This window comes from Dasypus novemcinctus, chromosome X (assembly GCF_030445035.2).
Source record: "Dasypus novemcinctus isolate mDasNov1 chromosome X, mDasNov1.1.hap2, whole genome shotgun sequence".
NCBI classification, from domain to species: domain Eukaryota; kingdom Metazoa; phylum Chordata; class Mammalia; order Cingulata; family Dasypodidae; genus Dasypus; species Dasypus novemcinctus.
Genome location: NC_080704.1, coordinates 10,165,230 through 10,188,853, shown reverse-complemented (window position 1 = coordinate 10,188,853; position 23,624 = coordinate 10,165,230). Strand labels below are relative to the sequence as shown.

At 34.7% G+C, this 23,624-nt stretch overlaps 1 protein-coding gene across 6 annotated transcripts in view; it reads left to right on the top strand.

Annotated features, from left to right (window-relative positions):
• The window catches only part of LOC131277238 (lysine-specific demethylase 6A-like), a 228,147-nt gene that overhangs the window by 189,992 nt on the left and 14,531 nt on the right, over positions 1-23,624 (top strand). For all 6 annotated transcript variants that reach the window (XM_058291775.1, XM_058291776.1, XM_058291773.1 and 3 more), the window contains 9 exons: positions 1,016-1,145; positions 1,789-1,894; positions 2,507-2,712; positions 6,632-6,696; positions 6,770-6,844; positions 7,324-7,472; positions 15,385-15,499; positions 18,057-18,244; positions 18,981-19,122. In XM_058291775.1, coding sequence (XP_058147758.1) covers positions 1,016-1,145; positions 1,789-1,894; positions 2,507-2,712; positions 6,632-6,696; positions 6,770-6,844; positions 7,324-7,472; positions 15,385-15,499; positions 18,057-18,244; positions 18,981-19,122 — 1,176 coding nt within the window. The remainder of the gene's footprint in view (positions 1-1,015; positions 1,146-1,788; positions 1,895-2,506; positions 2,713-6,631; positions 6,697-6,769; positions 6,845-7,323; positions 7,473-15,384; positions 15,500-18,056; positions 18,245-18,980; positions 19,123-23,624) is intronic.

Here is a 23,624-nt window from a genome sequence, read left to right as displayed (position 1 = left end):
GAAAAAGGGGTAGCAAAACAAAAAAAAAAAATAAAGTAATTTTACTTCATTTTCATTATTCTATAATTTTAAAGAAAACTGTGATTATGTGAAATTTTAATCTGTTAAAACCACTTTTCCTTTGACATTTTAATAAATTGATTATTTTTAAATTTTAGTAACTGGGTAAGACAAGATATAACTTGAATATTTTGAAAGTTTAAGAGTATACCTTGCTGGTTGCCTGGTTTTGCTGGAAACTTCAAAGATTGAGAAATATTCTTAGATTCTTACAAAAGGAACTTGACTTTAGGAAAGATTTTTCCATGTTTTAAGAACTTATACTTTTGTCCACATTCCTTTATTAAAGGAAAAATATGAATCCAAGAATTATAAAAATAATTATAATATAAAAATTATATAGTATATATAGCAACTCTATATATACATTGCTTTAAAGTTGTTATAATTAGCTGTAAAGTTTAGTATTAACATTTGGATTCTTGAATATTAGTTAGGAGCTGCTCGAAAATAAGTTATGTGTAGAGAAAGTAAGATTTTTGTTAGATTTGAGAATTAGACTTATTCTGGGAATAATTGCTAAGCTATGATTTAGAAAAAGACAACTTTTACTAAGATGTTAATATTGATATCCAGCGTTTTTTGGTGCAAGTTATTGTTTAAATATTTATTAGAGAAAACCAAAGGGTACAAGTATTAAAGGGAAAATTAGGGTTCATTTTTGTTCTTCAGGTTAGAGAATAAATTGGAAAATTATGGGCAAAGAGGGTAATTTTGTTATTTATTCATATGATATATAGATAATATATTTTGTTTAGTTTTTCTTAACTGATGTAAGGAGTCAAATTATTGAAAAAATTATCAAATGTTCTTAAGTACTAAGTCCAAATATCCAGTAATTCTTGTGTATTTGCAAATGCCCTATAATTTAACTGGGATTTAATTTAGGCTTTCTTATTTTGCTCTCAGTTTTCAAAATAAATGTACAGCTGATGTTTCTTCTAATTTTTTAAAGGAATCTAGGTAAAAACGGCTTGTCTAACAGCAGCATTTTGTTGGATAAATGTCCACCTCCAAGGCCACCATCTACACCATACCCACCCTTGCCAAAAGACAAGTTGAATCCACCCACACCTAGTATTTATGTGAGTCTCACTTAATTAGAAATAAATGAAATCAGTGTCTGAACTTAATTATTTTTACAAGATAGTGTACACAAATTATATGTATTTAAATCAGTGAGTATGCATGGACACATCTTGAAAGTTTGGGAGGAAATATATAGTATTCAGGGGATGACAATGCCTGTCACCAATCCTCAGGCTAAATCCCTAGTTTTTTGGTAAAGATTTATTGGAGCATGGGCATGTATTTTTTTTTTAATTTACGTAGAGTATGTATGGTTGCTCTCATTCAAAATGTAATGGAAGTATATTTAAAGAACTCTCTGAAAATAAGTTAAAACAGTTAAAAATTTTAAATATAACTTTATGAACTGTACTATAATGAGAGATGTGTAATATCATTTAAAAATAAATCAAATTTTAAAATATATTTATTCACCAGGGAAAGTTTTATGCCTATTGTATCATAATGACAGAAGTAAGGTCTCTTTAGTGTCTCCTGTATCAAGAGATAATGATAAAATATTACAATTTATACCAATAAAATATCAGTTGTTAGCATTCATTGTAGATTGTACAATGCCAGATGGATGAGAAAACAAATACAAATTTGCTATATAATAGTCCTTGTTCTGAGATCTAACAACATATTTTAATTTTGCAGTTGGAAAATAAACGTGATGCTTTCTTTCCTCCATTACATCAATTTTGTACAAATCCTAACAACCCTGTTACAGTAATCCGTGGCCTTGCTGGAGCTCTTAAGTTAGGTAAGCTTTAAAAGTGAAAAAAAGCTTGTATATTTTCTCTATTATCTTTTTTTTCCCCATTAAATATTTTTAAATTTACATATGCCATAATACATGAACATAATTGTATAATAAAGGTTGTGGACTTACAAGAGAGCCATGCATATTATCCTATAGGACTTTTTTTCCCCAGGATTTTTAGTTTTTATTTTGATGTTGTCTCCCCACACTCCTCTCCTCTTATATATACAACGTTTTTAACATATGATATAAATAGAAAAAGGTGAAATTATTGGTGATTTTTTAGTGGCATTTAAAATTTTTAATTTGGTGTAAATTATGCAAAATTAGTGCTTTTTATCAGATCATAGAGGAAGTTTTGAAATAAAGTGTAGATGAAATTAGATCCTACTTATAAATACTATGCTTCTTCATAGTATTGAAGCTTTATGGTGAGATCAAGGGTTTCAAGGGACTTTTGCAAACTTGAGCATCACATGATTCAGTGAAATCTTTAAGGAAATGTATGGAGCACCCTGAAGTGTTTTTTCTTTTTTAAAAAAAGAAATACTTTTGAAATACATTGTACCAACTTCAATTTTAGTTACTAACAACACTTACTTATTTATGAAGATCTTGGACTTTTCTCTACCAAAACTTTGGTAGAAGCTAACAATGAACATTTGGTAGAAGTGAGGACACAGTTGTTGCAACCAGCAGATGAAAACTGGGATCCCACTGGAACAAAGAAAATATGGCGGTGTGAAAGTAATAGATCTCATACTACAATTGCTAAATATGCACAGTACCAGGCTGCCTCATTCCAGGAATCTTTGAGAGTAAGTATTCATTTTGGAGATTTTTATTGGGATTTTAAAAGGGCTCATGACTGCTGTAACATAGCATCTGTTTTATGCATATAATTTATATGTAAGTTTTGTAATTTGCAAACATATTTTTTTTTTAGGATTTCTTTTTATTTATTTCTCTCCTTTTCCCCCCTCCCTGTTGTCTGCTCTCTGTGTCCATTCGCTGTGTGTTCTTCTGTGACCCCTTCTGTCCTTATCAGCAGCACTGGGAATCTGTGTTTCTTTTTGTTGAGTCATTTTATTGTATCAGCTCTCCATGTGTGCAGCACCATTCTCCTGGCAAGCTGCACTTTCTTTCACGCTGGGCAGCTGTCCTTACGGGGCACAGTGCCTCCTTGTGCATGGGGCTATCCTACATGGGGACACCCCTGTGTGGCAGGGCACTCCTTGTGCACATTAGCGCAGTGCATGGGCCATCTCCACACAAGTTAAGGGGGCCTGGGGTTTGAACCTTGGACCTCCCATGTGATAGGCAGAAGCCCTATCCATTGGGCCAAGTCCTCTTCTCTTATTATACTTAAGACTTGCTCAAACTTTAACTTTATTAAATAAACATCATTATCCAGAAATAAAAATTAGTCTTAACCTGTATAACATTTCTATTTAGACAGATAAACTACTACTTAATATTTGCAGAATATTACTTGTAATTATGAAAAGAATTATCTGCATGTCTCACACATACAATTTTCCATTGTTTTTAATCTGAAAGATACTTCACCAAAAGCATTAGTATCTTCAGATCAATTTTAGTGGGAGAAGTAGAAATTTTACAGAAATGTCTCATAATTTGTGGGGAATAAAAATGATCAAAACTAGGGGGAGTGGGGGGGGAGTGGGGACCCTCATATTTTTTGAGTGTAATATTTTAAAAAAATGAATTAAAAAAAAAGATATTAGTTAACCACTTTACCAAAGGAAATAAAATACCAAGATAAATATCTGAATGTAACATGTGCAGACTCTGTAGGCTGCAGATTAAAAATGTTTGATGTAATATAAAAAAAAAAATTTATCAAAACTTAAGTAGGATTGTTACTGACAGACTCAATAGACAGTAAATCACTATAGAATTACCTAGCATTTGTTAAAATAAGAACCTGTGAATTCTTTTGCAAGTAAACATAAAATAGCTATAGCAATGTTTCTATTAAATGTTTATTTAAATCATTTTTCATGTCTTTTAATTACACTATTAAGCAGAACTTCAGAATAGTATCAGATTTAAAATTGCAGAAATGTTATTTTTTTAATGCTGGTCTTTATTTTAAAATCCATCAAAATTTTATAACTGAAATGATTAAAACCTTTCAATTTATAATCTGCTACTCATTTATATTTAGAAAATGTTTGAAAGTCTACCCTCAGTTCACATTTTTAATCTAGCTGATATAATTAAAGCAAATATTGTATTTTTTTTCTTTGCGATACTTCCTATGTCCTATAAAATCATAAAAACTGTTAATAATTTTTGTGAGTGGTAGAGTGCCCATTTCTTATGTTAATTGCTCATAGTTTTGAGATGCTTCAACTACATAATTATTGTATTGTCAGAAAAGAATAATAAGCAGCTATCAAACATTACGGTAAACTGTGTTTTACAATATTTGGAACAGACTGCAAAAAGAGAATTTATTTTATTATATTTTGAAGCAATCAACATTAAATGTGAAAAACTTCACAGATATTTAGGAAGTATACTATTTTTTGTGTGTATTTATTTCTCGCCCTTCTCCCTGCCCCCTCTTGTCTGCTCTCTGTGTCCATTTGCTGTGTGTTCTCTGTGTCCTCTTGCATTCTCAGCGGCACCACTCCTCGGCAGCTGCAATTTTTCCCTCAGGGTGGCACAGTGTGCAGCACATTTCTTCCTCATGGGGCTCTCCTACATTGGGGACACCCTGCATAGCACAGCACTCCTTGAGCACGGCAGTGCTGCACACAGGCCAGCTCATCACACTGGTCAGGAAGCCCTGGGTTCAAACCCTGGACCTCCCCATATGGTAGGTGGATGCTCTCTCAGTTGAGCCACATCCACTTCCCGAAAGTATACATTTTAACCATTTTAAAAGTTAACGAATGGGAGCAGATGTAGCTCTGTGGTTGAGCTTCCTATGTACAAGATCCCAGTTTTAATCCCAAGTATCTCCAAATAACAAACAAACAAAAAAAACAACTCTAATTGGGGAATGGATATAGCTCAGTGATTGAGTGCTTTCTTCCCATATATGAAGTCCTGTATTCAATCCCCAATTCTTTGTTAAAAAAAAAAAAAGTAGTGAGAATGGCAAAATCAGAAATCTTAGGAAAGTATCTTTGATAGTAGATAAATGCTGAATAAAAGCTTGCGTGGAAAAGCACCCATTTCTTTTTATAACAGTTTTCAGTTCTTCACAGTATATTCAGAATTGTACAATCGTCAGCACCACAGTCAATTTTAAAGCATTTTCATCACCTCAAAGGAAGCCTTGTCTCTTCCCATTTTCTCTTAATCCCAGTGTCTGACAACTGCTAATCTGTAATATTTGTCTCTTTGCCTATTTGGACAGGGCATGTAAATAGAATTTAAAAATATATGATCTTTAATGACTACCCTCTTTTCACTTTATTAATAATATTTTCAAGGTTCACCCGTGTTTTAGAATGTATCATCACTTCATTTTTTTTTATTGCCAAAATTTGGGTAATACCATATTTTGTCCTTTGGATATTGTGCTGTGAACATTCTTAAACAGGTTTTACTGTGGGTATAACTCATATAACTCAGTAAAAAAACGATAACACAGTTTAGCATTCCAGATACAAGTACCATTTTAGATATTTAATTTGTAAATATTTTCTCCCTTTCTGTGGTTTTCTTTTCACTTTCTTGTTGGCATCCTTAAAAGCTCAAAATTTTAAGTTTTGATAAAGTTCAGTTTTGTTTTTGTTTTTTGTGTGTGTTTGGAGACTTCTAAGAAACTATTACATTAACCAAAGTAAAAATTTACTACTGCATTTTCTTCTAAGACTTTTTAAAGTTTTAGCTCTTATATTTAGTTGTTCCATTTTGAGTTAATTTTCAGTGATGTGGCATTTGTGGTCCAACTTTGATTATGTTGAGACGCAGTTGTCCCAGCACCATTTATTTAAGATACTGTCCTTTCCCTATTGCATGGTCTTATATCCTTTTGAATAAAAATAACATCCTTTTTTCATACTTAATTGATTTTATGTAGTAATTAATACATATTATGTTTTAATATGTGTAACATTGTTTCAAAAAAATTAAATCTTTGAAGAACTTTTTCCATAGGTCCTTTCCATTGTTAGTATAATTTACCCAGGAAAAGCATGATAAAAATAGGATTATCTTCTAGAATTTGCAGCAATTATAAGCAGTTTTTCCCCTTTAAATAATGTTTGTAGTGGGAAACAAAGGTTTCTTTGTTGAAATAGTTAATTTAGGTCTTAATCTCGGAGTATTTTTTTTACTTATGGCATAATCTTTTTTCCCCCCGAATTATTTTTATATTTCTCTCTTTTCATATTGTTGTTTCATTTTTCATATCTTCGTAATATTCACTTCATATCACTTCAAAGAAAATGATGTTATTTAGAAAACTTTTTGAAAGTAAATTTAGAATAGGTACATACTTCCTTATAAATTATCCTACTTCCTGACATTATATTAATTTTGTGGCTGATGAAAAAGTTTGAGTAGTATCTTATTGAGCTTTAACTTTTCTTCAGTCTTTCTTTAATGTGACCATTAAAGATATTTTCTTATGAAATGAGCCTTTAGAAAATAAGTTTCTGAACAAAGACCCTGCATGAAGAAATGAGCATTTATTCAGGTGAATTAGGAAATGTTATAAAATTCTAAGTAGGAATGTTTTTGCTTAAACTATAGGAAGAAAGTGAGAAAAGAAGTCATCACAAAGACTATTCAGATAATGAATCCACATCTTCAGATAAGTAAGTACATTTTGGGGTCCATCATGATTTCTGTTAAAAGGCATGAATTTAATATTCTCTCTTTTTTTTTAAGATCTGGGAAGAGGAAGAAAGGACCTTTTAAAACCATAAAGTTTGGGACAAACATTGACCTTTCAGATGATAAAAAGTAAGTAATTTCACCTGTAGTGTTTCCTTGAACTAGAGCAAAGAGAATTACAGGACTGGAAATTGTCTAGTTTCTTACTCTCTTTCATTTTCAGTCATTGTGCTTTCAATTTATAAAGCTTTACCTAAAAGCTGTAGTAGGCCTAAATTATTTTAATAGATTTTGCAGTTAGACTTTTTTTTCTTTCTTATGAATATAAAAACCCCTATTATATATTAAGTATAAAATAAAATATATATAATTTCTTCCATTTACTATGTTCATTTTTAGTAAGTTTTTTTTGTGCTGTTAATATTTATTAGAAATTGTTCTCAGGAAAAAATTTACTTGTCCAGTACTTCCTGAAACTGTAGTGGTAAAATATTTATAGATTTAATTGCTTTTCTGATTGGAACATGAGATTTTTGAGGAAATGGCTACACTGTATCTCACAGATGTTTGCACCATGATTTTACTTTTAATCTGCTGTTTTATTTCAGGTGGAGATTGCAGCTACATGAGCTGACCAAACTTCCTGCTTTTGTGCGTGTTGTATCAGCAGGAAATCTTCTAAGCCATGTGGGTCATACCATACTGGGTATGAATACAGTTCAACTCTACATGAAAGTTCCAGGGAGTCGAACACCAGGTGATTTTTGAGCTAACATGTCTTGTACAATGGAAGAAATAGAGTTTATCAAGTATGAAATATGCAGGGAGAAAACAGATTCTCTCCATTTATAATGAATGAAGTTCTTGTAACAGTTATATTACTGATCATATGTAAAAATGTCGAGTTAGTTTTGTAATTTAACTTACAGTGTTAATTTGTTTTTCCAGTGTGCTTTTATCCTTTTCATATATAATGACGCAAAACAGAAAATTGTAAACTAGAAATGGATGTGTCATTAGGGTACTGAGTGAATGAAGCCACTTGACTGTCTGTAGAACAGTTTGTTTATTGCAAGATGGTTGTTTTTCCAGAGGTTTTACATCACAATTGAAATAATTTGTGTATAATCAAAATGTCATGACCAACACTTAAAATCTGTGATACACTTACATTTTGTTCTCTATTACGTTATGTTTTCTTTTTCTGAAAATGTAATTTACAATTCTCTAATGTGTGAGTTAGCAAACTTATTCCGTAAAGTCATATAGTAAATATTTTAAGTCTTGTAAAGCAAGAGGTTGAATTGAGGGCATTATATAAGTCCTAGCATGTAAAACAAGAGAGGAATTTAATTTCCATGAATTTTGTATTGTTAAGTGTCAAAATATAATAATTGGGTGTAGTTTTTGTAGAACAAGTTCTTGTTTAACTTTTAGGCAGCATGGGAAGCATACCAGGCGGCTTCATGTTACTTATAATTTAAAATGTCATGATATGATTTTTTTGTCTTGGATACTTTTTTATATTAGTTCTAATTTGCCTAGTAATTTTTGGTTGAATTAAGAACCATGAAGCATGCCACAAAATTTCAGAGGCCAATTAGTAGATAGTGACGTGGTTAATTTTTGGTCTTCTCATTGAGAAAAACTAGATTCTCAGCCCATAGCTTAGAAAATTGCAATAAAATGTCACTTTTGCTGTGTGGTAGGGCAAGTCAGTTATTGAGCTTCACATTTCTGATAAAAATTCATGGAATTAATGGTTAAGTCCATAGGAATGGCATATGTTTTTTGTTGTGTTTTTTTGCTGATGAATAATGCGAATAATAATAGGTTTTATATTTTGTTAAAGCTTTATAAATGCTTCCATTAAGGTTTATAAATATTTTTCACCACCAGTTGTAAAATATCTTTAGCACATTCCACTTGAGGTAATATTTTTAAGATTTTTTTTCCCCCAGTTTCCCTGAAAATACTCCCCTGGAGCTGTTCCTTACAGACTATCCTAGAGTTGTTCATTACAGACTAGTCATAGAGATTTGTGATGGTTAGGCTAATTTATCAACTTGACCAGGTAAAGGTGCCCAGTTGTTTGGTCAAGCAAGCATGGGGTTAATTGAAATATAAGAACATTTCATGCATTTTAATTATCATTGAGTTGATTGCTTCTATCAACTTAGGAGATTGCCTCCAGCAATAACTTAAGTCTCATCCAGTAAGTTGAAAGGTTTGAAAGCACAAGTGATTTCAGCATTCACGGAAAGAATCACCATCTTTACTTCAAATAGCCAGCATCTCCTGGAGAACTCCTTGAGAAACTTCTTTGGAGTCCTGGTTTGCAAACTTCCCTATGTAATTCAGACTTTGAGCATCTCCATAGTCACAGGAGACCATTTTATATAGTTTCATACTATATACAGTAAGAGTACCTGTCTGTTTACCTAGAGATTAATGACTAATATACTGTGATATCGGGAGTGGTTCTTGGGAAACAGAATATTGAAACTTAGATTTCTCTGTTGGTTCTGGATTTTTTCCAATTGGCTTTCTATTTTGATTAGATTCAAGGGCACTGATCGCCCTGTTTTCAGTAATCAAGATGACTGGCATGAGTTGGCAATAGAGTTATGCAAAATATCACCACTGGACTCAACTACTTCCATCCTTACAAGAGGCTAGAGTGTTTTTAACACCTTAAAAGTGTTTTGTGGGGGAAAAAAATGGTTTGTGGAATTAAAAGTTTCAGTGAGGTTGACTGGCTGTTAATAAATATCCTGAATACAGTTACAAAAGAAAGACATGAACTGAAGTTTCCAAATTTGCAATGAAAGCGCCATAGGAATGATATCAAAGTTTCAATATGAGCTCTGAAAGAAAATCTTGTGTCATGCAACCTCAGACTTGAGATCTCTGAAAACCAGACTCATAATCTCATTGAGGAAATAGCAGAGTTACAACAGAAACTAGAAACTCAACCTTGCAGGATGACTGCTGTTAAACCAAGGGTATTGATTTGAAAGGAATGGAATTCTGAGGATTTGGATGGAGACATATATAGACTGATGATGATAGCAGTGGGAACATTGAAACCCTAAATTCTCTTCAGATTTTGCCAGATAAACCTGTAATGGTCTGCCCTGAGGAGACAGCCACCCCGTCTTCTTCCCACCCTGAAGAGATGACCACCCAACTTCAAGCCTGCCCTGAACAACAACCCAACATCTAGACTTCCGCAAGAGTCTGCCATCTAGCCCCCACTTAAAGAGATTAATCCTGTCTCACATGATGAAAATGCAAATTAGTGTCCTGAAGTAATTGGCTTGCAAAACACTTCTAACGTTTCTCCTTACCCTTCCCCCATCAACCTCCTTTTCTTCCCTTTGATATGGTTATGAATTCCAAAAGTAGATATTGGATTATGTTTGTGATCTGGTCTGTACCTGGGTGTGATTAAGTTATAATTAGGGCTTTGATTGGACTACTTCATTAGGGCATTGAGTGTCCACCCCTTTTTGCGAGGGGAATCACAGATAAAAGGCACGGCAAAAGACATAGTTGAGGGGTTTTGATGGTGGAGTTTTGGTGTTGGTGTTTGATGTCAAAGTCTTAAGCTTGAGTCCCAGGAAGTCAGCACACAGAGGAAAGAGAAGCAAGCCCCAGGAAGAGAAGACCTGAGCCAGGAGAAGAACACAGTGGAACAGAGACAGCTCCTTAGACACGGCAGAAACCGCAAGAAGAGAAACAGAGCTGTTCACCTGATAGTCTACAGCTGACCTTGTGGAGAAAGGCAAAGTCTGGAGAGGCTCATAGTCTACAGCTGACCTTGTGGAGAAAAGAGAGGAGCTGGGCCCAGAAGAACCCAGGAAGCCTGAACCTTCGCAGACATCAGCAGACATCTTGCTTCAATATGTAAAGTAGGCTTTTGTAAGGGAAGTAACTTATGCTTTATGGCCCGGTATCTGTAAGCTCCTACCCCAAATAAATACCATTTATAAAAACCAACAGATTTCTAGTATTTTGCATTAGCACCCCTTTGGCTGACTAATACATTCCCTTTCTTCTATTGCTAGACAGAAGTTATATAACAAGCTCCCAAAGGTGAAATACAAAGTGTGACCCATGAGGAGGTATACTGTACTCCAAAAGAACTGCACGAGCTTTCCAATTTATATAAACAGTAACCAGGGGAATATTTGTGGGAATGGATCTTAAGAGTTTGGGATAATGGTGGAAGGGATATAAATTTGAATCAGGCCGAATTTACTGATTATTGGCCCTCTAAACAGAGATTCTGGATTCAATGCTGTAACTCAAGATAACAGTTGGCAAGGACTCCTAACAGTTTGTTTGGTGGCTGGATGAAAAATGGACTAAAAGATGGCCAATAGTGCCTGAGGTCAAGATACCAGAATTGCCTTGGTATTCTGGAGAGTTCAGAATATTAGAGTGAATTTACCATCTAACACCTGTTTACCACCTCAGGAATATCCAGAGGGCATGCCTTTCACCAAGATTGTTAAGAATAAAATTTGAGACTAATTCCCTCATTGCTGAAGAGCTCTGTGCTTGCTCTTCTCTGTAGTTCAGTTGTTAGTATGAAAACAGCTGTCACAGAACTAGGATCCTTAAACACTATAGGGTTCATCACCAAAGACAAGGTGAGTGTGGCTAAGGCAATGAAAAGCAGGCTCAAAGCAGCAGTCAAGAGTCTAAATCACTTACACCTATGGTGTTGGTCAATAAATCATGGAAGTACCTAGAAGTAAAGTAGATGGGGAGTCTACTAAATTCCTAATTAATCTGTACTAGCAGAGGAATTCTAGATCGAGAGAACAAAAACCTAACTTGCAGAATTGCAGAAACAGAGTCAGTTCCTTTATCAGTTCCCAGACCTGAGACAGTTCACAGACTCAGAGCCTTTTGAATGAGACAATGGCTGCGTTCCCGAATGGGGGAGGATCTTATTACGCTGCCAAAAATTTATACTGTTCTCATCTTCCCATGTTCCCCAAAGAGGCGACAGTCCTTTACCAGGCTAATTGTGTGTTTGAGAGAAGGAAATGATCAGACTTTTTGGTGGATTATTAGATGCTGACTCAGACCCAAAATGTCAGTGTGGTCCATCAGACAGAGGAGGGACATTTGAAGGTCAGATGATACATAGAGTTTTATCTCAGGTCCATCTCACAGAGAGTCCAGTGGGTTGCCAGGTCCATTCTGTGGTTATTTCCTTAGTTTCAGAATGCCTGATTGGAATAGCCATACTCAGCAACTGGCAGAATCCCCATATTTGTTTCCTGACTTGTGAAGCAAGGGATATTATGGTAGGAAAAATTAAGTGGAAGCCACTAGAACTGCCCCTACCTACTGAAATAGTAAATCCAAATAAATACCATATTCTTGGAGGGATAGCAAGGAATAGTGCCACCATGAAACAATTGAATTATGCAGGCATAGTGATTCTCACTACATTCCCATTCAACTCTTCTGTTTAGGCTGTGTAGAAAACAGATGGATCTTAGAGGAGAACAGTAGATTATCATAAACTTAATGAAGTGGTGACTTCAGTTCCAGATGTATTATCATTGTTTGAGCAAATCACTTTCCCTGATACCTGATATGCAGCTCTTGATCTTGCAGATGCTTTTTTCTTAATACCATTAGTAAGAACCCCAAAAAGACTTTGCTGTCAGCTGGCAAGGCCTCCAACATACCTTCACTACCCTATATCAGGAATATATCAGATTTCCAGCTGTATGTCATAATATTGTTCACAGGACCTTGATCATTTCCCACAAGACATCACACTGGTACATTATATTAATAACATACTGATTGAACCTAGTGAGCAACAAGTATTGGTAAGGCATTTGCATGAGAGAGGGTGGCTCTCCAACCCAGTGAAGTTTCTAGGTGTCCAGTGGTGGAGAACATGTAGAGATATACTTGTAAAAGTGAAGGTTAAGCTGTTAGAAGTGGCCCCTCCTATGACCAAAAATAAATAAATAAATAAAACAACTCTTAATTTGCCTCTCCGGGTTTGGAAACAGCACATTCCTCATTTGGGTGTGCTGCTCCAGCCCATTTACTGAGTGACCAGAAAGCTGCTAGTTTTGAGTAGGTACTGGAAAAAGAGGAGGCTCTGCTCCAGGTCTGGGCTGCTGTGCAAGCTGTGCTGTCACTTCGGTCACATGATCCAGCAGACCCAATGGTGCTGTAAGTTTCAGTGGCACATAGAGATGCTATCTGGAGCCTTTGGAAGGCCCCTGTAGGAGAATCACAATGCAGACTTCCATCACAGTAAGTGAACTAATGAGTAGGACTGTATTCCAATAAAGATTTATTTGCAAAAAAAGAAAAGTAAATATTTTTTCAGTATAGTACCATGTTTGTTTATGGATAAATTAGGGTTCCCAACAGTGTCAGCTCATTCAGTCTCCTGAAAAATATTCTTTGTGTTTGTGTGTTTGTGTGTGTTTGTGTGTGTCTGTGTGTGTGTTTTATGTAGAGCCTTTTATTTTCAAATTATTTCAAACTTAATAGGGTAGAAATACAAAACCCTATAGGAACTCTCCAGTATGCACCCCACACCCAGCTCCACCAATTTTAATATTTTCCACATTTTGTGGTATCACTGTATATTTGTCTATCTATTTTCTAAACATTTGAGAGTGAGTTATAAATATCACACACCTGGACAATATGATAATTCTGTGCACATTTCCAGAGGAAAAGAATGCTCACTTAGGTACAGCTTTTAAGTTAAAGAATATTAATATTTAAGTAAAGACTTCAATCTATATTTCAGTGTTTTCTTATGTCCCAGTAATGCCATTAAGGGCCTTTTCTTCTCCATTATTAGATCTTGTCCAGAAACTTCTACTGCATTGCTCATTGCTCTTTAGAAATAATTATGAAACATATGTACCTTTAACTTTCCCAACGACACCATTCACAGTGTTGTGCTACCCTCACCACTATCCATTACCAGACTTTCTCTTTACTGTAAAGAGAAAACCTATTCTTATTTTGCATTAACAACCCTTTCCTCCTAACCAGTGACCCCGGAAACTTGTACTATATGTATTTACGTAGTCTGGCTACTTTATGTAAGTAGAATCATACAATATCTGTTTCTCTATGTCTGACTTACTACATTCAACATATTTTCTTGAAGGTTTGTCCACTCAGGGACATTTATCAGATTTTTATGCCTTTTTAAGGCTGAATAATTTTCCGTTGTTTGTATACACCATATTTTGTTTATGTTATTTTGTTGTGTCATCTGCTAATGGATATTTATAGTATTTCCACTTTGGGATATTGTGAATAATGCTGCTGGGAATATTGATGTATAAATATCTGTTTGAATCCCAACTTTAATTTTCTTTGATATATACCTGGAAGTGAGGTTGCTGGAGCATATGGTAGTCCTATGTTTTAACTGTCTGAGGAACTGCCAAACTGTTTTCCAAGAAAGCAGCACTATTTTCAAAAACAATCCCACCAGCACAGCTTTGCTAATACTTGTTTTCTGCTTTTTTTTTAATAGTCCCATTCTGCTTAGTAGATAATAGTATTTCACTGTGGTTTTGATTTGTATTTCCTAATGACTAATGAGGTTGAACATCTCTTTCATAGACTTACTGGCCGGTCATTTGTGTATCTTTGGATAAATGTCTCTTTAGTTCCTTTTTTTTTTCTATTTGGGTTGTTTTAATTATTCTGATAAAAATTGGAATTCTTTAATTGTATTGTTATCATTGTTCTAAAAATTTGATTCTGATTTGGGTTCTCCTTCAGATCTTACGCATACAAAGAGTTTAGGGTTAGCCCAAGGCAAAATCACAGGGACTGTTTTTTGTTCATTTATCTTGTCTTAGACACATGTGAATTGTCCTAGAATTCCCCTGTTTACTTGGATCTATTGGCAGTAATTTCTGTCCACCTGTTTGGATAGTTTGAGTTGTAAGCATTTAGAGACCATACCAACATCAAGTTGGGATTTTGTTTGATAGCTGTGCAAAGAGCCCTTAGGGGGAAACGGACTTGGCCCAGTGGTTAGGGCATCCGTCTACCACATGGGAGGTTGCAGTTCAAACCCCGGCCCTCCTTGACCCGTGTGGAACTGGCCCATGCGCAGTGCTGATGCGCGCGAGGAGTGCCAAGCTCCCGAGTAGGGGAGCCCCATGCACAAGTAGTGTGCCCCGTAAGGAGAGCTACCCAGTGCGAAAGAAAGTGCAGCCTGCCCAGGAATGGTGCCGCCCACACTCCCGTGCCGCTGATGACAACAGAAGCAGACAAAAGAAACAAGACGCAGCAAATAGACACAGAGAACAGACAACGGGGGGAGAGGGGGAATTAAATAAAATAAATAAATCTTTAAAAAAAAAAAGAGGGAGCTTAGGGAGAGACTACATTTTGAAAACCGTAATTCTTAACCTATTCATTACTTTTCTAATGCTAATTTGTGAAAAATGGGAAGTGGCTTATAGAGGTGGAAGTAGTAATTAATTATAATAATAGTTAATAACTTATGCTTATCATGTGCTGTTCACTGTTTTAAATACTTATATTTTACTCAATCCTCAAAACAACCCAGTGATTTAAAGGCACATTTTTCCATTCATTTTACAGTATGATAACTCTTTTTTCCATTCACTTTTCAGGTCATCAAGAAAATAATAACTTCTGTTCTGTTAACATAAATATTGGTCCAGGTGATTGTGAATGGTTTGTTGTCCCTGAAGATTACTGGGGTGTTCTGAATGACTTCTGTGAAAAGTAGGTTATGAGCCAAATTTTTTATTTACAAGAATTAATAGAAGACAAGTTGTAAAAGACAATGTACAAAGCAAATTCTTAGTGCAGTTGTCAGTTTTTCTTGTCATTCACCGGAATTTTAAAAGATGTGATTCTGAGCTTTGATTTTTTGTTATTAGTATACTTTAAGAATGGTAAACTTATCTATGCAGTAATAAAAAGTAGGTCTTTATAGGATAGAAAGGGGATTGTTTTTTGTTAATTTTATAAAATTGATGAATGAATTCATGTTCATATAACAAGAATTCCTGAAGACAAACTAGTTTTATTATAACTGATTTTATGAATTACAAGAATTGCAAACTTAAGGTCTTTTACTTAAACTCCGTTAATCCAAAATTTTCTGGTTTATATTAACTGAAGCCTACATGCATTAATCTTTGTACAGCCTAAAATACAGATGGCCAGTTGCAAGAGAATGTTGATTATGCTGATTATAATGTGGTGAGAAATTATAAACACATGAAAATTATACCTTTATCATATGGTTATTCATGGTTTTTTTTTAATATACTTTTTTGAAAAGATAGATTGCATAAATGTTTCATAAAAAATATAGGGGATTTCCATATACCTCACTTCAAACCCCTCCCACATTTTCCCACATTAACAATATCCTTCATTAGTGTGGTACATTTATTACAATTGATGAACACATTTTGGAGCATTGTGACTAAGTGTGGATTGTAGTTTACACCCTCTCCCACACAATTTTGTTAGTTATGACAAGATATATAATGGCTTCTATCTGTCATTGCAGTGTAATTCAGGACAATTTCCAAGTCCTGAAAAATGTACCCATAATACACTTTTCTTCCCTCTCCCTCCCTACAGAATCTCCAGTGGCCACTGCCTCCACATCAATGATAAAAGTGCTTCCATTGTTAGAATTAAAATAAGTCTGTGCTAGTATATCAGTAAGTCTACTGTAGTCCATCGTTCATTCCCCAGTCCTAAAAAGAATTCTGGGATAGTAATGCTCACTCCACCTCTAATTGAGAGGGGGCTTAGGTCCCATGGGGCAGATGAATGGGACTATCTTGCTTGTAGTTGTAGACTCTCTCTGTTCCTTGGGATGTTTGTTGTTCATCATTATCTCCTTGTTAGTTGTCCTGGGTGAGTTCAGTGAAATGGAGAAGTAGGTGTTGCAACTCTGTTGAGATTCAAAATCTTAACAGACAAAACAGTCGTAATATATTAACATGACCTTATTTTTAAACTTTATTACACACATCTTCTCATATGCATTAGAAAATTTCTATCCTAATAGTTTAAAGTTTTTTATGGTCTTAGGTAAATATGCTTTATTTGATAACAAGAATATCATAGATGTAAAAACAATAATGATTAACCCGAAGTTTTCTTCTCCATGCAGTAAATGGTATCTTCTTATGTTCTTTACTTTAAGTTTTCTTCAGGATAAGAAAGCTGAAATTACAGAATTTTAAAGTTTAAAATTTATCAATAAAATAATTTGTATCTACTTTCAACCTTTATGCATCAGTACCTTCTTGGCTAAAACAGGAAAAGAGCAATATCCTATGGGCATTTTATTTTTTAAACTGTACAATTTTAGGATGTGTCCTGTAGAAATTGCTGAATTACAGTGCAATGATTCTTAGTCATTGTCTCTGAGTAGAAACTATTTTCTTAGTTTAGCTTTCTTTTTGATAGAAAGAAGGGTGTCCCTTTAGAAAAATAACTGAAATAGAAGGAGATATTCAAAGTTTCCACTTACGGGTATTTAAAATATTAAGTTAACATGATGGGTTAGAAACAGTAGCTAAGTTTTGCAGAAGTGACACTTGCCATCTCAACATCTCATAGTATCTTTACTTTGCATATTGCTTTGATATTTATAATTTTCTATAATTTATTTTAAAATGACTCAAAATCTTAAAATCAAATATTTTTAGTGTTTGAAAAAAAGGTTTTACCTTTTTCCCTTGACTGTTGATTATTTTGTTTTGCTTATCCCTTCCTCTTTTTAATAGAATGTTTTTTGTAATTTTATATTGGTAGTGAATGTGTGAAATAGGTTAAGGTTAGAGCTTGTAAATTTCGTTCTCTTCCATTTTTTTGTTTGTTTGCTACCTTGCTAATTTACCAGCAACTATTTGGAAGCTTAAGAAAAAAACAGCTTCTTGTCAGAGTCTATATTAGATAATCTCAAGAAGTCTTTCATTTTAAGGTGATTAAAAAACAGAAGGAATAAGGTTCCATATTCTTGATTAAAGCAAAATTGAAAGTAGTTTACATTGTATTTTTTGCTTTTGAAAAATGAACTTGTTATTGTACTAATCTTTAGATAATACTCATTTGCAATTACTTTTTCTCAGAATTGACCCTTACATTTCAAAAGCCTTTGCTTTTGAAAGTTAAAATTCTAATTACATGTTAGGTTTTAAAGAAATTAATTTGAAGGGCACTTCTTTTAAACTTTTGAAATGTTCTTCCTCTCTTTGAAGGCATTTTTTTTTTAAACTTGACTTATTGCATTTATTTATTCTTTATTCAGAAATAACTTGAATTTCCTAATGAGTTCTTGGTGGCCCAACCTGGAAGATCTTTATGAAGCAAATGTTCCTGTGTATAGATTTATTCAACGACCTGGAGATCTGGTCTGGATTAATGCAGGCACTGTGCATTGGGTTCAGGCTATTGGCTGGTGCAACAACATCGCTTGGAATGTTGGTCCACTTACAGGTATTTTAAATAGTATACTAACAAGTATAAATTTTAAATGATTGTCTCTAATGGATATTATTTTTTCATTAGAATGTCAGTCACTAAAAATTGAGAAATTGTCTTTTAACCAAAAAAAAAATTCCAGGTTATAGTATAGAGATTAAGTTCAAGTTAACAAACGGAAATCCAAGAACAGAGATTTCAGCTCATAGTAAGCATGTCTTTTTACACATAGAGCATATTCTTCTGATATTTTCAAATGATATGCTTTTATAAAGGAAACTTTTTTGGGGGGAAAAAGCAAAACAGAGAGTACTTTTTATTTTTATTTTTTTTATTTCATCATGTCATATGAGGAGTTCTAATCAGTATACATAAAGTTAAGCCAGAAAGACCCAAATTAGAACTTGGCTCTACCATTATTAATTTTATGACTAAGGTCAAGTATTTTTATCATCTGAGTTTCTTCATCTGGAAAATGGGAATTTCATGAAGTTGAAATTCTTTGAAAGAATTTCATGAGATAAGTATTAAAGACTATAGCTCAATTCCTATAGTCTTTCCATGGTAGTTGGGTTTTTATTAATTTTTTACCATAATTATCATAAACATAAAAACTAATATTATGATATTTCCAGGTTTTCTGAATTGATGTTGAAGGTATCACATAAAACAGTGTTAATGATTATTTCATATCTTTTGATACTTTATATTTTACTCTGTTATGTCTTGTTTTGTTTTGTGTTCCTTCTAGCCTGTCAGTATAAATTGGCAGTGGAACGGTATGAATGGAACAAGTTGCAAAATGTGAAGTCAGTAGTACCTATGGTTCATCTTTCCTGGAACACAGCACGAAATATCAAAGTCTCAGATCCAAAGCTTTTTGAAATGATTAAGTAAGTGTCTTGTAAAAGTGCAATATCGTACCACTTTTTTTGTGAGGATGAGGTGTTAACTATTTTTTTCCATAGCATTATGTTAATATCAAATGATAGAGTGATCCAGAATTCTTGCCAAAATGTAATGAGAATCTGAATGCTGATAACACTTTCTCTCTTTCCGTTAGTCAACCTGTGTTTATCTATGGTATAGAGAGAAATAAAGGTTTACATGATTATGTATCATCAGATTCCAAATATATGCTTCCCTTACTCTCTGACCAACCTGATTTCACTGTTCGTGTTTAATATTGTAAGTCCAAATTCTGATAAGAATGAAATCACAGGATAATTGCTAGTACTGAGAGTTTAGCGCTTAATTAGAAGTTAGCTCTATTGATCAAAATAGAGAAATGTTCTTAATTATTCTAATTAAATCATCCCATTTCTTTGCTTCTTCAAATTATCATAATTGGAATAACTATAATAACATCTCATTTTCAGTATATTTTCTTTCTCAACCACTGTGTGAATTGACTTAGAATATGTATTTTAAACTATGTGGCATGGAAATGTTTCCCCAAAATTTCACTTTACATGCTCCCCATTTTCAGTGAAAGTGACTTTTAGGCAAAGCAGTATGAGATAATTATGTACTGAAATTTTCCTAAATTTCAGGGCCTATGTTATTTAAGTATTTTTCGTGATAGTTTGTGAGACAGAGGGGGCATTATGAGATACTTAGAGTTTCCAAATCTATTTAACTAGTTTCTTTTTTTTTGGTTTTGAACTTTATTTTTTTAACAAAAATTTCTACTTTTAAAAGAAGCTTTAGATTACATCAAATTGCATCAGAAATATAGGGGAAGGGGAGATAATGTAGCTTTCGTGGTTGAGCACTTCTTCGCATACAAAAGGTGTCCCAGGTTTGATCCCTAGTACTTCCTAAAAACAAAGCAGCAAACATATACACCAACAGTAAAAATAACCAGCACAGGGAAGCTGCTGCAGCTCAGTGGTTGAGCACTGGCTTCCTAAATAATAGGACCTGGATTCAATCTCCCACCCCAGTACCTAATAAAAAAGATAACACACACACACAAACACACATATGTCTCCCCACTTCAGCCATTAACTGCATCTTTCATTAGTATGGTACATATATTAGACTCATGAACACATACTGAAGCATTACTCCTAACCAGGGTCTTATAGTCTACATCATAGTTTACACTCTGCACTGCACAATTCTATAGGTTTTCACAAAATGTGTAATGACTTGTATCTGAAATTGTAATGTTATGCAGGGCACTTCCAGTGTACCAAAAATGCCCAGTGTTACATCTATTCTTTCCTCTCCCTCCCCTTAAAACCTCTAGTGTCCATTGCCTTTCTGTCAGTGATTAAAGTTCTTCCATTGCTAAAATAAGTCTCCTTTAGTCCATAGTTGCATTCCCTCATTATAGGTGTTCATTCCTCAATCTTGAGGATTTGGAGATGGTCGTGCCCACTTTGCTTCCATTTGAGGAGGAGCTTAGATCCAATGGGGTAAATGGATGGAAACATCTTCCTTGCTCTTATAGATAATGTTTTTTGGGGTGGGCATTGTCCATTATCATCTTTTTGTTAGCTGTCCTGGGTGAGTCCATTGAACTGGCAAGTAGGTGTTGATGGCAATTCTGCTGAGATTCAGGATTCAGCCAGCGTATGAGCAGCCAGATTTAAGTTCTCAGGACTTATATTTAAAGGGTATCCTGCTAATTAGAGATTCAAATAAAAAGGACAGAAGAAAAATATGTAGGAAAATTATAAATGAGTACAACTCTTATGTACTGGGGAGATAGGTTATCAAATATTTCAAAGCAAGACCCATCAATATGGTGCTGATTTCCTGGGATTGCTTCCGCTGACTATAGTGTCTAGGTGTCTCTAGAGCCCTTGGGAGCATCCCTGCTTGAGGTACTATTTACTGTGGCCGTCAGTGAAATCCTCCTGAGACATGCATAAATATAACTCTGGAATGACCTTCCTAATCACTTTGAAATCTCTTATGCCATAAAAAATCTTTTGTATTTAATATTCCCCCCTTTGGTCTAGATCTTTCTCCAAATGCATCACTAGTTGGCACTTGGTAATCCCTTGGTGCCAGGGGTGCTCCGTCTGAGAGTCATGTCCCATACCAGGGGAAGGTAGTAGGTGTATATGTTCAGTTAGGCTCAGAGAGAAGCCACATTTGCTCAACAAGGAGGCTTTCAAAAGGTAACTCTTACTCAATATATATTACTTGACTAGTTTCTTTTCAAAGTAGTGCTAGCATATTAAAAACAACTTCAAATCTAAATCCAATATTTTATGCTAAGCAAATTATCCATACAAAAATTATGAAGCCTTTGTAACTTCCCTCTGCACTTTATTTAGGGACTTACTAATTTTTGGTGTATCTCTGGCTTTTAAAATAAGGATTTTAGCAAGCATATAGTTAATACTTCAACCTAATTAGTACTTCACAGTAACCACAATTTTTTTTTTTTTTAAGATTTATTTATTTTTTATTTATTTAATTCCCCTCCCCTCCCCCGGTTCTCTGTTCTCTGTGTCTTTTTGCTGCGTCTTGTTTCTTTGTCCGCTTCTGTTGTCAGCGGCACGGGAAGTGTGGGCGGCGCCATTCCTTGGCAGGCTGCTCCCTCCTTCGTGCTGGGCGGCTCTCCTTATGGACGCACTCCTTGCGCGTGGGGCTCCCCTATGCGGGGGACACCCCTGCGTGGCATGACACTCCTTGCGCGCATCAGCACTGCGCATGGGCCAGCTCCACACGGGTCAAGGAGGCCCGGGGCTTGAACCGCGGGCCTCCCATGTGGAAGACGGACGCCCTAACCACTGGGCCAAAGTCCGTTTCCCAACCACAATTTTTAATCAATGTTATTGCCTTACAAATTTTGAAACTTATTCCCAGATTGGTTTAAAATCATTATTTTTGTCTCAGCACACTAGATTATTTAGGATTTGTACAAAATAAATCCCCTGTTTTGAAAACCAGAAAATTTTATGTGCTGTAATGATACTTACAGCTCTTGATATGACAAAGTTTCTATACTAATGAAGTTCAAATTCTCATGGAGTCAGACAAATAACAAATTACTATTAAGTAGTATGAGTAAGATAAAATAGGGTAACATAATAGTTGGCCTGGGAGATAAGAGTATGATTGATCCTTTAACTAAAATGCCCTCTGATGACTTCTGTGCATTGACCTGAATAATGATAAATAAGCAACCTAAAAAGATGGAGGGTAAAATGACCCACAGAACAAGTGAAAGGCTGAAATGAGAAAAACTTGGGGGATGTTCATGGACCGAAAGGCCATTCGTGGCAGTAGCAGAATAAAGCATGGAAATAGAGGTAATGATAAGCTCACAAAAGTTACCAGTGACAATTTTAGTTTCCCAGCTCTAAAACAAATACAAAGGATTGTCTTAAACAATGGGAATTGATTGGCTTATGGTTTTGATACTGGGGGATGTCCCAAACTAAAGTAGGAGTAAAGTGAGGCTTTCTCCCTAAACACTATGACATTCTGGGACTGACTACCAGTATCCTTGGTATTTCTTGGCTTTTCTGTCATATTGCAGTGCACATCATAACATCTTCATTATCTTCTGATTTCTGTTGATTTCCACCTTCTGGCTTCTCTCATGTTTTCTCTTTGTGCCATCTTTCTTTTCCTTACAAGGAATTCAATCACGTTGTATTAAGCCCCACCCTCATTCAGTTAGGACAGACCTTAACTAATAACATATTCCAAAGATCCAGTGTACAAATGGGTTCAGAGTTGTAGGACCAGCAGTTGCGACTTCAACATGCCTTTTGTGGGAAACATAATTCAGTAATTTAAACAGATGAATTTATGTGAGATAGTAAAACCTTTAGACAATAATCAGATTGTTAGTGGTACCAGAGGATATTACAAAGGACTAGAATGGGTTCTTCATTAAGTAAGCACAGCTAGAAAATAAATTCAATACAGGCTAACCTAGACTGCAGTTGTACAGTAGAAATGGAGAAAAGTATCAATTTAGGAACTATTATGAAGGTAGAGCTCAGAGAATTTGCTCATAGAATGGGTAAATGAGTGAGAAGGAAAATGGAATCAAGGAGAGATGGTCATCACATTTTATTTTTATCGGGTATTCAGTAATTTAAAACATCTCTCACTTCTGTCTTTTTCATATCCTAGTCCTCATCATTTTTTCATGCTTTTGGATCCCTTCAGATTATCAGTATCTCTATTAATATTTGAAATGTTGGGTGCTGATACTTGTCCTTCTGCTTTAGTTTACTAAAAGCTGCTCGGAGCAGTATACCAGAAATGTGTTGGGTTTTGCAATGGGAATTTATTAGGATGAAAGCTTACAGTTAGAGCCTGTGAATGTGTCCCAAGTCCAGGCATTATCAGAGATGCTTTCTTAGTGAAAATCAGCTGCTGGTGATCCTGGACTCCTTCCAAGTGGCATGGCACATGG